This window comes from Poecilia mexicana, unplaced genomic scaffold, assembly GCF_051168715.1.
Source record: "Poecilia mexicana isolate PSO_F unplaced genomic scaffold, ASM5116871v1 scaffold_10, whole genome shotgun sequence".
Lineage (NCBI taxonomy): Eukaryota > Metazoa > Chordata > Actinopteri > Cyprinodontiformes > Poeciliidae > Poecilia > Poecilia mexicana.
Window position 1 is genome coordinate 2326792 of NW_028263379.1, and position 14327 is coordinate 2341118.

Consider the following 14327-nt stretch of genomic DNA (forward strand, 5'->3'; position numbering starts at 1 on the left):
ATTTGTGTCAGGAGGTTTCATGTATACATCCTACAAGACTTTCCGGTGTCAAAGCTGTAAATAATAACTGGAGGTTGAAGGTAATCCTGCTCCACCGGCTAAGTCAGCTAATGTTTTTTTTTTATTTTTAAACCCAAACCAAACTTCTTTCACACAGAGAATGGAATGACACAAACACGTATGTCATTACAAAATGTACACAACTTCACAAAAATATCATCATGACAGTATACAGCATATGAGTTATTGAGTGGATTGAAATAGAGAAACCTTGAATACATGGTTCAGAAAAGCCAACGGCAAGAGCAGGACAGAAAGCAAAGGACGAGAGGAGGAGATAATGAAAGAGAGCATGGGATGAATGAAGTGGCAGATTAGAGAGGAGGAGAGTAAATTGAAAGTATTGAGTGACTGGAAGAGGAGTGGAGGGTCGAAGAAAGAAGCAGCCGAGGGTGAGGTAAGTCTCCAGTGAAAAGAAGAATGAGTAGCAGAGGTGGAGGAAAATAGGGTTCAAAGCCATGGAAAAGAGAGAGTAGAGAGAGAATTGTGTGAGAGAGGAACACAGACCGTTTTAGTAATGTTAGAGACAATGAGATGTGTGGAAGAGTAGGGCCACGGCAAGTTTGTCCCCTAAAACTTGGCAAAAAAAATAAGAAAAACTGAAAGAGAGATCAGAAGCTAAGTTTTATTAGCCTTAAATAGGGATGTTTGTATATCATTTCAATGTCAAAAATAACAATGTGCATGCAAATGTTCAAGCAACAAACGTTCAGACAGTCTGGTTTCTACACATGGAGAATATAAATGGAAACTATTTGATTCACAAACAGCTAAAAGGTTTAGAACAGACACTACAGAGTAATTTTGGCTCAACTGGAGAGTTAAGGACGACCTGCCTTAGTCAGAGACTGTTTCTGTGTTTTCCAAGACTGTCCAGGATGATCCACAGCATGTGTTGCAGAGGGTTCAAAGATGATACACCCACAACTATCTCCCCGCTCAATGAACTGGTATCTGCCAGACTCAGGACCATCCCTCACAGCTTCTCTGGTGAATTCAGTTGCTACAAGGCTACAGGTCCTAAAAGTCCATCTTTATATCTTGCAGCCGTTGGGCTTCGCTTTTCTGTCCAGTTGCTGAATCCTCTAGCCCGCCCTGTTAGGCAGGGGTGGACAATCCCAGTCCTCCAGGGCCAGTGTCCTGAAACTCTTAGATGTCTCCCTGGTCCAACACACTAACTGAATCACCTCCTAAGTGCAGTCAGGTTCTCCAGAGTCCTGCTAATGACGTCATTAATTCACTCAGGTGTGTTGAAGTAGAGACACATCTAAAAGTTGCATGACACCTGCCGTCCAGGCCTGGAGTTGCCTACCCCTGTTCTAAGGCCTCCTCTTTGGGCCCCTAGACCACTCACTAGGACCACCTCATTGGAGCCTGTGGGCTTTTGGCCATCCTCATGGGCTCCTCACTTGGACCCTGCAGCTGTCCTCCAGAGCTCCAAGGTAAGGTTCTTTTTCTTAGTTGAATTTGATTTATTCTGAGTTAGTTCTGCATCGATAGCAGTTCTCTATTTATTTACTGTCTTTTGGTTGATGTGGAACTAGTCTAATTTTTCATGCACTCGTTAAACACTCTCCCTTGCTCACCTCAAACTTCCTGCACCTATCACAAACTGGTTGTCATCCTTTAACTAACTCACCTGTTTACCATCCAGCATGCATCCTCCTCTGCTTATGTATGTCCATTAAGTACTGTATTCACTTCTCTGTGTGGAGGTTGTTTGGCTGACTGTGCTTCTCCTCCTCCTCTCTGAAGGGTGTGACTGGTAGGTGGAGCACTCGCAGCTGCTGCCCATCAGCCGCCTTCAGCACATTCTACATAGGCCACCAGCTCTTTCTTTAGCTCAGCATTCAATATGCTCCTGAACAAATTGTTCAAGAGATCTACTGACAATGTAAGAGTCTAGACTGCAGACCAAGACTCTTCAAATTTAGTCCTGGAGGTCTGGTGTCCTCCAGGACTAAAGATGTGTTTCTGCTTCAAAACACGTGAGTCAAATAATCAGATTACTTGTAGGACTGGAGAACTTGACTGATTACTGAGGAGGTAATTCAGCCATTTGATTCTGCTGTGTTGGACCAGAGATATTCCTAGCTACCTGTGCTAAGGATCTTATAAAGGCTTTAATAACTATTTTTAACACCTCACTGTCATGCCAGTAGTCCTGTTTCCATCAACATTTTTATGTGCATTTTGAGGTATTGCTCTAAAAAAGGCTGAAGGAAATGGCAAAATTCCAAATAACTTACTCAAGATTTTGCATTCACTTCAGGTGAATTTAATGTGCTTAAGGGGAGTTGGAAACACATTCACCAAACCAGTTCTGGCATAGTGAACTTTCCCATGCACTGGTGGGTCTGTGCCTTACCAGAGGCACAAAACTCTGAAAATTTTTAAAAAACCTAAATCTCCAGCTCAGGGGAGAACCTCTCCATTCCTCTCAGATGTGTGCTCCATGCTAGTTTACAACCTCTACTTCTGTTTATCACAGCTATACATAACATCCAACATCTGACGAAATAAGCCTGCTTGGTTGATTCACTCCAATGGAAACGCACCTAATTCAGATTTTCCTTTTTTTTTTTTTTAATTTTGACATTTTTCAAAATGTGCTTAAAATTCACATAACAATTCAATGGAAACAAAGCTAGTTTCATCTGCACCGAAGCCCATAGCTATTTATATTCATACCCCTCACAGATTTAGGTTTAATGTAATCTTTTAATTTGACCGACATGATTTCTGATAGATGTGACCAGGCCAGAGTCCTGTCTAGAATCTGATGGAAAATTTGTAGAGAGGGATAATGACTATAAAGATCTGGAGCTCATTATTAAATATAGTTATCAAAACAGGAGTGGAGAGAGACATATATATACCCTTCTGTCAATTTTTAATCAGAGTTTGATGGATTAAGGAAATTAAACACCCCTCTCCCCCATCCAGTAACCGGAAATTCCCCCTCTCCTCTTCCTGCGACTGGAATCCCCCTTTCCTGTGACCGGATGCCGGGATCTTTTTGATTTAATCTTACCACATTTTTGCCGTAGAGCAAACAGGTACTGAGTTTGAACCCTGGGTCAGATGCCTCCAGCCGTCTGCTAAACCTAGACTCCGGCCTTCCTCACTGTAAAATAAAACATTCTGCTTAATAAAAGAGTTCAAGTGGACTTCATTTAATTCTCATCAACTTGTTGTTTGTACTCATCTTAAACAAGTGGCAGGAACTTTTGGATTTTAAAAAGAAAAAAAAAGATGCTGGGTCAGGAAAATTAAAATTTGGAAAAAATTCAGCTAATGTGGGTGGTGCTTTAAGGCACAGAGTGACACAACCAAGTGTTAGGATAGATGGAGATGAGTCAAGCAAGGCTGTAGTAAGCGCTGTTACCAACTCAGTATTTTATTGTTATAGCTTTCTCCAAGTCCACCTTGAAGAAAGTATCAACATGTGCAAAACTCTATCGATCAACCAGCTGGACATTGAACTATATCACTGGAAATTTGTTCTCCTTCCCGTGGGATGAATCCTTGGCCCATTGCATCAGTGAAGACTGTCGCATGAGAGCAGGCATAGCAGTGATGTTCAAGAAGAAGTTTGGCCGAGTCTCAGAGTTAAAGGAGCAGAGTGAGTCAGACTAGTTACTAAAGTCCTTGTTTGGGAAAATATGTTTCATGTTTATGCAGTTCATTCAAATGTCTGATTTCAACAGTAGGTACTAAATCATATCCTCTTTTGCATTTTTTATGTATGTCCTAATAGAGAAGCTGTCAGGGCAGTGTGCTGTCCTGGCACATGATCAACATTTCATCTACTATCTGGTAAATATACCACGGTCAATTGAACTGCATAGGACCAAAGTTGGTTCATTATTCAATCTTGTAACTGTATCTTTCCTATTATGTGTCTCAGATCACAAAGAAAACAGTCAGCCAGAAACCCACGTATGTCAGCCTGAGACAGAGTCTGGAAGACATGAAATCTCACTGCTTACAAAATGGTGTCAATAGGATATCAATACCCCAGTTTGTAGGAACTACTCTGGATAAATAACTACTATAATAAATACCCTAAAATCTTCTTCTTTATTGGGAATAATTGGTTGTTTGTCTCATGTCTCTCCCTCAGAATCGGCTGTGGCCTGGACCAGCTGCAGTGGTCAAAGGTGTCAAAGATCCTGGAACAAGTCTTTAAAGAGACAAATATCTCCATCACAGTGTACAGTTTGCCCTGTGTTGGGTTAAAGCTGCAGATGCATGCCATGTAGTATTTGTTTTGTTTTGTTTTGTTTTTTAGCTTAAAATTCTTTATGATCTTTTATATTCTGAATGAAATCAACACTCCTTAAACAGTTTTAAAGAAACAATAACTAAGGAAACTATAAAACCTCGCCATAAGATGTTTAGATACAAGACGTTTAACATTCCATTGATGTAAAATAAACAAATGAGGGTGGAAAATAGGGGTAAATACAACTTTGTGTATTTACAAGGTTCTAGATGTAGAACCTTCTGCAGCACTTTTATCTAAGGAATAACAGTTCTTCAAATAAAAGTACCACAATGACAACTCAGTTTCCTGCTATTGATTCAGCTGCAAAACTTATTGCAAACATTGATGTTGCTCTCTGTCATTATCACACTACATGATACTACTACTAATACATCAAGTTACGAAAATGATCCAACAAAGAACATGAGGCAGATGAAATACAATAGTTATGCATACATTTTTATATTTAATTTTTTGTTATTCTAAAACTATGTAGTTGTTGAAAATGTAACTTTCCTGTGAATCTCTAAATTTAAATTGTGGAAGAGTTTGCTCCGCTAGCATTATTTTCCTGACCCAGATTCAGGAGCAAGAATGTTTTGACAAGCTTTTTTGTTTTGACTTTATGGTGATTATTATGCTTGTTTTTAGACTTTTTAGACTTTGTGTACTGTGAATTATGCTGAACAGGATATTATGACTTATGTCTTTGAAAATTGCAATGAAAATAAAACTTAACATCATGGTTTCTGACAACAGCTTCTTTTTATTGCAAGGGATGACCTTTACCTGGTCAGACACCAGGCTATGGTATGTGGGAAAATGTATTGGAAAAACTTGTACAATTTCTTTGATTTACCTCAAAAATGAACTTTTGATGTTACCAAAAAATATGAATCTTTGCTTCCATCAACCTATAAAACATTGCTCAACATTTCTCTTCAGTCCAGTCCGTTGGGTAAATTGTAACCTTTCTTAATACAATTCAGTTGATTTATAAAACACTAATCTCAAGACAATTTACCAAAAAGTCATTTCCATTCTACTTAACAGTGCAGCAATTTAAATGTATTATTTAAGTCAGTAAAACAAAAATTAAGTTATCCGAGTTAAAAATGCGGATTGCATCATGTCATTGACTTGTTATTGACTTGTTTATATACTTCCCCCCTTTTCAAATTACTTTTACCCTGTAATGTCTGATTTTATCCATATTTTCAGGTGAACCCTGTGGAACCAACATGTACATTTGCTGCCTTCTTCTTTCTTTGTTTCTTTATTAGTGGAGTTCCATAAAGTCTCGTAGTGAAAGTCACATTAAGACACAATCATAACGCCTCATGCTGAACCGATCCTCCTCACAACCATCCTCCAACGTTTGTGTTCCTGCTCCTTGTGTCCAAACATATTTCCTACAGAGTAATACATTGTTGGAGCAGATGACTGGTTCCCTCCTTGGATCATATGGACCTATCAGTTTTACAGGTCTCATTCTGTCCTGATAACTAGTCATAGCCCAGTAAATATAACTATCAACTATGTTCTTTCTAAATCCTCGTTTAACCCTGTTCCTTGTCTTCTTACTGTCTCACTTGAGTAGCAGAAACACTGACATTAAGGAACCACAATCCCTGGATTGCATTACTACTAAACTTCTATAACCACTGGATCAAATAATTATGAAATTGTACGTATTTACTCATAGTTTAAAGATATATACTTTTAGGGCTGCCATCTAGTAAAAAGCTGTATGAGCTGGCTCCTAGTGTCTAAATCTCAGTCACCATGTCTTCTCATCTTCTGAGGGAGATCAATAGTTTGACAAACAGTTTGCTTTGTGAAGCACCGCCTCACTGGGAGGGAATCGAAAGGCTAACATGCCAATCAGGTGCAAGTTGGGTGGGTTAAAATAAGAGAAACCAGATACTGCATTCAAAGCATGATGAAGACCACCAAGCAAAGCTTTCACAGAGTGGATGTAGTAGAATATCAGAGTACAGGAGATTCAGGATAGAAGATTTGACTGAATCAAGACATTGTCCAGAAGTTCAGACTGGGAAGCTAACTGGCAAATTGCTAGCTAAGTATGTGGAGCAGGAAAATAGGTTGTAGTTACTTAAATTTATCAAACCAATTGCCTCAAAAGATTCAATTACTGCAACACAGGCACGTGCAGACGGAGGGGCTGGGGGTGCTTGAGCACCTGCCCCTTTTGCTCCTTGCCCCCAAGTGCCCTTTTGGTCTTTTTTTTTTTTTTTTGTATTATTATTTCCTAAGCCCTCTTCTGACACATAATAACATGTACTAAAATTATTTGTTTTTTGTTGGGGATTTTTTTTGTACAACATAATAAGCCCTCCGGTCATCTTTTTACCTTTGACCTTTTGCCCGTGAATCATGACGCAATTGCCTCTCGCGCAGTGAGATAAGGCGGCTAACTGGAGCTTAAAATAGCGAACGTTCCAGATTACAGAACAGTTTTTGGTGAATTAAAAAAAACGTTTTTGGTGAATAAAGTGGAGTAGACTTTCTACTTTTTTTTTAATAACTTTATTTCAAACAAATAATATGTACATATATATGGATGTTAACTGAGTAGACTTGCTACTTGTCAGATGACGGAAAACGTTGAAGTATCGTTTCTGCTTCAGCACAGAGTAGCGGTTTAAGCAGAGATGTAATGAAATACAACAGACACTGAAAGGCCTCTGCGTCTGCCTTTCTCTGAAGAACTACTGAGCGGGAGGAGACAGCCAGGTGAGGAAAAACTGTTCTAACACAAACCTACGTAGCTCCGCCCAGCAGCAGCAGGTCTCCTTCACAGGTGTAAACCCAGCGCGAGCGTCATAGCGCTCATGTTGCGTTTAAAGGCGGCTCGGAAAAACAGGTTACAACATGTTAACAACGGATTAAACAGTTTTAACTGCTGATAAAAGTGGCAGAGGACACAAATATGGGAAGTGTGGAAGCCTCTACTGTATCAAATTGACATAGTTATAACAGAGAGTTGGCCATTCTAAGGTAAAAACCCAGCGCATACAGTGTTCATGTTTTGTTTTGTTTTTTTCATCCAGACGGCTTCCCGCGTCCCCCACCCCCTTGCAATGACACGGCGCCCCCCCTAGGGGGCGCGCCCCACAGTTTGGGAACCTCTGCCTTAATCTATCAAACTCCGATTAAAATTTGACAGAAGGGTATATATATTTCTCTCTGAGTGGGAACGTGCAGGCAGTTGGTCACCAATTATATGAAGATTTGATTACTGTAATTTTTTTTGTATTTGGTTTCTGTAGCAGGTTGTATCAGTAATCACTTCATATAGTCAAATTCACAAATAAAAATGTACGATGAGAATGGACAGCATGAAAAAGGAAAAAAGAAAAAGCGTCAGTGGAATGAGGTCAGAAAGATGGAGAGAGGGAGAACCAGATCCATGCAGACAGAGAGAGAAAAACGACATGCAGGGAGCTGGAGGATGAATCGACAGCAATGAATAGCAGCAGAAAGGAGAAATGGCCAGGTGAGGAGGGAGAGGATGGATGGGGTAAAGGCAGAAGAAGAGAAATGATGGACGGTGGAGGTATTGGTCGTGTTTGTGTGCGTGTGCGTGTGTGTGAAGTTGGTGGCAGTGAAGGGATATGGGTGAGGAGGGAGCCAAGGAGCCGACGGCGATGAGAACATTATGGCTAGATAATGAAGAGGTTCCACGCTGTCAGCCAACACCATTCACCCTGCATGGCTCTGACCCCAAAGTGTCAACAAGCTAAACGACCGAGCAACAGCGCCTTACCACATGTACGCACACCCGCCTGCATGCACGCCTATACACACTTCCACACACACGCCGACCGGCAGATCACGCCACAATGCAAATGTTTGTCCGACGAGTGCATCTCTCCAAATGGTTGGTAAAAACACAAAACACACAGACACGTGAATAATGTAGCAACAACTGTTTATACATGATCACAATGTGCGCCATAAAAGTGTGTGAGTGTGTGTTTGTGTGTGTGTGTGGGCCATGTAGCGACGGAAACCTAACAGTCGAAACAGACGCAGCTTCACTCATCACACACCCGGTGGATTCAGGCTTCCGCTGTTTGCACAGTAAATATCACATTCTTTATTGGTATTCAGAACAGTGGAATTCAATAAATTAAGTCAACAAAGGTTGTTTCATAAAGCTAATCTCTGCTCACACATCACATCACAACACACCACAGTCAGTGTGAGGAAAGCGACTTTAGACCAACTGAAAGCTGCCTTCAATAGTCTATTCACTGTCTATGTTCCTCTATCTCTCTTTGTCTCCCCCAACCCCCTCCCCCGGTCTGTGTCTGTATCTCTCTACCCTCCGAACTCGTCACTTTATCGCACGTTTGCACACAGGCAGAGCGTTTCCTCTTTTATTCCTTTTTCTCTGCTGCTCTATCTTCGTCACTTTTTCCTGCTTTCTGTCTTTTTTTTCTAGCTTGCCTGATGCAAAGCCCTATCTGGGCACCAACACACACCCACATACACACACATACACACATAGACATTCACTCTCTCTTTTTCTCTCTCTCATTAACCCTCTCTTTCTGTCTCGTTGTAGACTCCACACTGCTGCGTTACCATGACAGGATGGAGTGCTGTTAAGTACTTCCCCGCAGACAGACAGAGTAGACATCCAGTGACAGACAGCTGCAGCCATTACATCTAATATTTTGATCATGTCAGCAGGACTGATAGAACATTAGAAACTGTTTGTCTCTTTATTTCAAACCCAAGTTTGAACTCACCACCCATGGAGGAGAATGATTTCCTTTTACTGCTGAACATGCTGCCAATACATTGCTAGATAATGTGCAGCTGGTAATTTTAAGGGACTTTATTTTAAGAAATATAAATCACAAAAACACACATTTGAAAAGAAATACTCAGATCACCTGTTTTTTTTCTCACTCTCTTAATTTCTTTTTTATGTCATTACCAAAAATATTTCTATGTGCTTTAGCACATAGAAATCCCAACACATGCCAGGGAGAAAATCACTTACAGACTTTTTTCTTATTACTTTGAGAAATGATTACACATCTGGAGTGGAATGGCAATGGCCAGCAGGAAGGCTGTAGGTCTGGCAGAGAGGGAAGCATCTGGAGGAGAGTCGATGTGGGAGGAGCAGCAGCGAACCAGCTACAACAGAGAACACTGAGAGAACTAGGGAGGAGAGCAGACATGAGCAGCGTCCGACTGCAGGGGCACCGGACAGGGACAGAGTCCAGCAGCACAGAGGACACCTGGACTCACCTGAACTCAGCTGGAGAAGGTGATTCCATAAGCAGTGACAACTCCAAGAAACCCTGAAATGTTTCTAAAATATATAAATAATAATTATTCAAATCCATACTTCACAAAAAACTGCAGTGCAGAATATTTCTTTGATGCCAGAGAAGAAAAAGTCTGTTCACAACCTGCAAGAGTTTCAAAGCAGGAAAAACCAAATGACTCCAATTCAATTCACTTCAGGTTATTTATATAGCACCAAGTCACAACAAATGTCATCTCAAGGCATTTTACAAAAAATAATTTCAATTTAATCACACATACTTTATAATTGATCCTAGTTATTAAACAGTACATTAAGCTCAGTTTAGTATTCATACTAGCTTCAAAAGTGTTCTGTCTGAAGGTGTTTTCACATCTTATAATCCAGTAGACTCAGTTCAGTTGGGGATCAAAACTGCAACATTTATTCCATTTTCATCGGATGTGGTTCTCTTTCTGCTCTGAGTCAAATGAACCAAACTGTTTGAACAACCTGTTCCTCTCCTCGCCTGTGGGGGCGCTGCAACATGAGCCACTGAAGGAAAACAATATGAAAACTACTGAAGAAGACAATGAAAACCTTCATTCTTCACAACATGTAAGCACAATTGGAGTGACAGATTTTACCAGTTTCTCTTTTGTCTTTGGTTAAATACCATCAGCTATTTCTTCCTCTAGTGCATGTTATGGTTGTATTTACCCAGAATGCCCTGCGCTTTAATTTGTGTCCAGCTGTTAGATCGGTCTCAGGTCTGCTTGGTGTTCACCTACACATTCAAACCGAACCAGAGTTCACTTCAACCGAACCCAGATTGAAGTTTGTAGGCGGACCAGAGTTCACTTTGGTGTGTGAATTGCAAATTCACACCTCTCCAAACGAACCAGCGTTCCATTAAAGCTGACTAAACAGGACTGTAGGGAACGCACACTAAGGAATCTGAGCAGGTTGATTTTACTCCATATTGTCCTTCATTATTTCTTGCAGAGCTGGAGAAGCAGAAAACAATTTTCTTGTCGATTGGTATTAACCTCGGATTGCTAAATTCCATCATTCTTTCAATTGTAAATGATTAAAAGGAGATGTCTTTTAGTAAAACCTAACATTTTGAAATCTAGAAATGATAAATTATCTGCCAGTGGATTGTGGAGTGTTATAAAACTGAACCACGACCCTGAAAGGAAAGCTGAGTGCAAACTTTGGGAACTGTTCCAGGCTGGCTGAACGCTAACTGACTCATCTTGGTTTCCCACCAAACAACCCATGACAGGACAGCAGAAAGACGTTTTCCCTAACAGGTCATCATGAGTGAGGATCAGCTCAGACACTCCTGGAAATTCATGATGGTCCAGCAGGTATGTCTACTCATCCACCTGCCTTCAACTCTGCTGGTTTTTTTATCCTCTCAGCTATTCTGTTCTGTTTGTCCTGATAGGACTTTGTGTTTGTATCATTTCCACCTACTCTTCCTTCATCTTCCTCTTTTTTTGTCTTTCCTCCCACTCCCTCCTTAAGATAGTTAGTCTATCTCGCTGCTGCCCACACTCTCTTCCTCTTATGTGTTTTGCCAGCCTTCCTATAATCTGCACATCATCCTATCAGGTGAGGCTGGCCAGGATTTCAAAATAAAGCGCTTTGTTTAGGCTGCCTATATTTCTGCTCTGCAGCTCTAGCATCCATCCTTTCTTTATGAGTAATTGTAAATATCTCCCTCTCTGGATGGGATGGAGGATTTTTTTCCTTTTGTTTTTTACATGCTTGTGATGTTTTGTAAAGTGTCATTGAGAGTCAAGCCTCTTTCTTGTTTTTTTTTGCTTGCCTGGCTGTTTGTTGGTGGACCATGACTGTGTATGGATGTGTGTGTAGTGAGTGTGTTTCTGGCGCTGGCTGGAAGTGGAAAAAAGCCTCTGACTGCTCCAGTCACTCTCCCCTGAGCCTGCCAGATTAACTGGGACACATGCGCACACACACACACACACACACACACACACACACACACACACACACACACACACACACACACACTATGTAAATGTACACAAACAGTCTTAAAGCATGTATATGCACAGCAAAATTTTGCTACCAACTGCCCATGTGTACAGTCACACATTTACTCCCACACACACACTGAACAAATTGGCATAAAATTAGATAGGACAACACTCACACAGGAGGATTGTTACACTGTATTTTAGAGCACATGGATTAAATTATCACACTCACTGTAAGGTGTGCACTTCTCTGCAAAGACATACAGTGTGAATGTAAATGTTTATAGAAGCTATACACATGCACACACACACAGTCCTCTGTGGATACACAGCATGCAGTGGAAAACCCTCGTTTGAGTTTGATTCCAGGAAGTGTTGCATGGGCTGTTTTTAGTAGTCTTGGACATTAAATATTTAAAAGGACCAATTATACAGCTTAATTGAATCTGAGGCCCCGCCCTGCAGGGGCGACGGGGTCCGATCACAGCCAATTAGAGGGAGATGAGCCTGACAGTAATGGGTGCTATCTTTAGTCCCAGGAGACACAGCCCATGTGTGCGTGTGTGTGTGTGTGTGTGTGTGTGTGTGGGTGTGTGTGTGTGTGTGTGTGTGTGTGTGTGTGTGTGTGTGTGTGTGTGTGTGTGTGTATGTGTATGTCCAATGAGAAATAGAGGGAAGGGAGGCATGCTAATCTACATTAACCTAATTATTCTGTTGGTCCCCCCTGTTAGAACTCAGAACCAGCAGGGACCATCGAGAAATGGAGGCAAAGAGAAACTTAGTGAGACACACACACAGATTTAGTAAGAGGAATTTAGCTACAAATGAAAAGGACGCAGAGCAATAGAAGGAGCGATACAAAGATGAGTATTATTACTAAGGGAGAGAAAGACAGCTTGTTGAAATCTGTATGAGCCATAAATTCCCAGAGTGACTCATAACTGGGGTTTCTCACAAACTTTGTACTCTCTCTCTCACACACACGCACACATGCTACACACACACACACACACTGAGCAGATTCTTGCTTCACCTATCATAATGTGTATAGTTTGCTGATGATAAAATAAAAGTGGACAACTAAAGTATTAACCTTCCTACATCGTCAGTGGGGCTGACCATGAAACCAGACCAGCAGCTGGAAACGTCACGCCTCTTTTAGACATTCTTTTAGACATAAAGAATGGATATAAAAATGAGAACATGCTACCCTACACTTTCAGCTAGAGCTGCAATGGAACATGTCAAACATTTATGTGTTTGAATGACTGAGTCAAAGTCTAAAATCTAACTGAGAATCTCTGTCAAAACTTCAAAAATTGGTGTCAACAAGAAGCCTGAGCTGTTTTGCAAATTTGAATTGGGAAAGACCTGCGTAAAGATGGTTTTTAACAAGCTATGGCACAAGTTCACAAGTTTTCAAATGTAAAATCTTGTATCATTTTCCTTCCACTCCATAACTGAAAACTACTACTGTTAGTCTATAGCATAAAGTTCCAATAAAATATAGACATTCATATTTTTAAGGTGGCAAAATGTGGGAATATTCATGGAGATATGAAACTGTGAAGGGTCATCACCAGAGGTGGGATACCTTTACTCACTTACATTTACTTAAGTTTTTGAAAGAAATAGTACTTTCATGGAGACTTTTACTGCTTTTTTTTTTTTTTTTACTTTTTCTTGAGTGTTATTACTTAAGGCATTGCTACTGTAACTTGAGTACAGTTTCTCACCACTCTATAGTCTGTGCGTAACTTCACTGATAGAACATGTTCTACACACTCTAACATGCACCAAGCACTTTTCTTAGTGAGACTGCTTCATCATTGTAAAGTTATTTTCTATCTTCAGAGTCTGTTGTGGCATTTGGAGGTCAAATGAATATACAGCAAGCGGTACATAGTGTGACTAAATTCTTGACTCTGTTTTAACAAATATACTTTAACTGCTGGACGTATTGGTTATGATGAAAAAATTAGTACCTTTTAAGAAATACTTCTCTTATTCTCAAGAAAGTCCTTGGATGGCTATGTTTCACTTTGTACTTGAGTGAAAATGAAGTAGTGTTATTATCACTTGAGTGCAATATTTTACTACTTTGCCTACCTCTGGTCTTCACAGAATCATTGTCATCTTGATATTCAGTTTCTCTTTTTTTTTTCCAATTTGCTTCTTTCACAGAACGGCAAAATCTGATGAGTAGAACTGATACTGACAGCATTCCACTGAGTCACATTCATTAGAGCTGATGCCTTATTGCTGTGGCTAACTGAGACACTTAAACAAAACAGAACCGTATGTAATGCTGTTACTTACACATGTTCCTCCTGTTAATGCTGAGTCGTGCTGACAATGGCCTATTTAGAACAGATTAGTTCTTCCCCTCCCGAAAGACATTCACCACCACACAAAACATTTATTGCAGCAGACAAATACACAGTCTCTTACTGTTCGTTTTCCAAAGCAAATTTTTTCAGCTGAATATTCTTGTACTCTTGTAACTATTTTCATCCTAAGTGTCCAGAGGTGTCACCAGCTGCCTGTGCAGCTGGTCTCCTCTTTCCTTCACACTGCGCAAACGCGCAGCAACAAATCCTAAGCGATGTGGAACTATGACGCACTGAGTGAATGGGGAAGTTTGCATGTTGCGGCGGAAAATTGAAGCACGTCAAAATGCATCAACACGACGAATCTAATA

The 14327-nt window shown here is 40.5% G+C and overlaps 1 protein-coding gene across 1 annotated transcript; it reads left to right on the plus strand.

The window, feature by feature from the left end:
• Positions 1–1456: 1456 nt before the first annotated feature.
• Positions 1457–4402, plus strand: LOC106927149 (ADP-ribose glycohydrolase OARD1-like). The gene is made up of 5 exons (XM_015002504.2): positions 1457–1502; positions 3473–3685; positions 3821–3879; positions 3971–4083; positions 4187–4402. The coding sequence occupies exons 1-5, from the start codon at positions 1457–1459 to the stop codon at positions 4323–4325; spliced, it is 570 nt and encodes a 189-aa protein (XP_014857990.2). The 3' UTR covers positions 4326–4402.
• Positions 4403–14327: the final 9925 nt, after the last annotated feature.

Coding starts and splice junctions, on each gene's coding strand:
- LOC106927149 (XM_015002504.2), top strand. CDS start 1,457: ATGGGCTCCTCACTTGGACCCTGCAGCTGTCCTCCAGAGCTCCAAG. Junction 3,686..3,820: donor CTCAGAGTTAAAGGAGCAGA/GTGAGTCAGACT, acceptor ATGTCCTAATAG/AGAAGCTGTCAGGGCAGTGT. Junction 3,880..3,970: donor AACATTTCATCTACTATCTG/GTAAATATACCA, acceptor TATGTGTCTCAG/ATCACAAAGAAAACAGTCAG.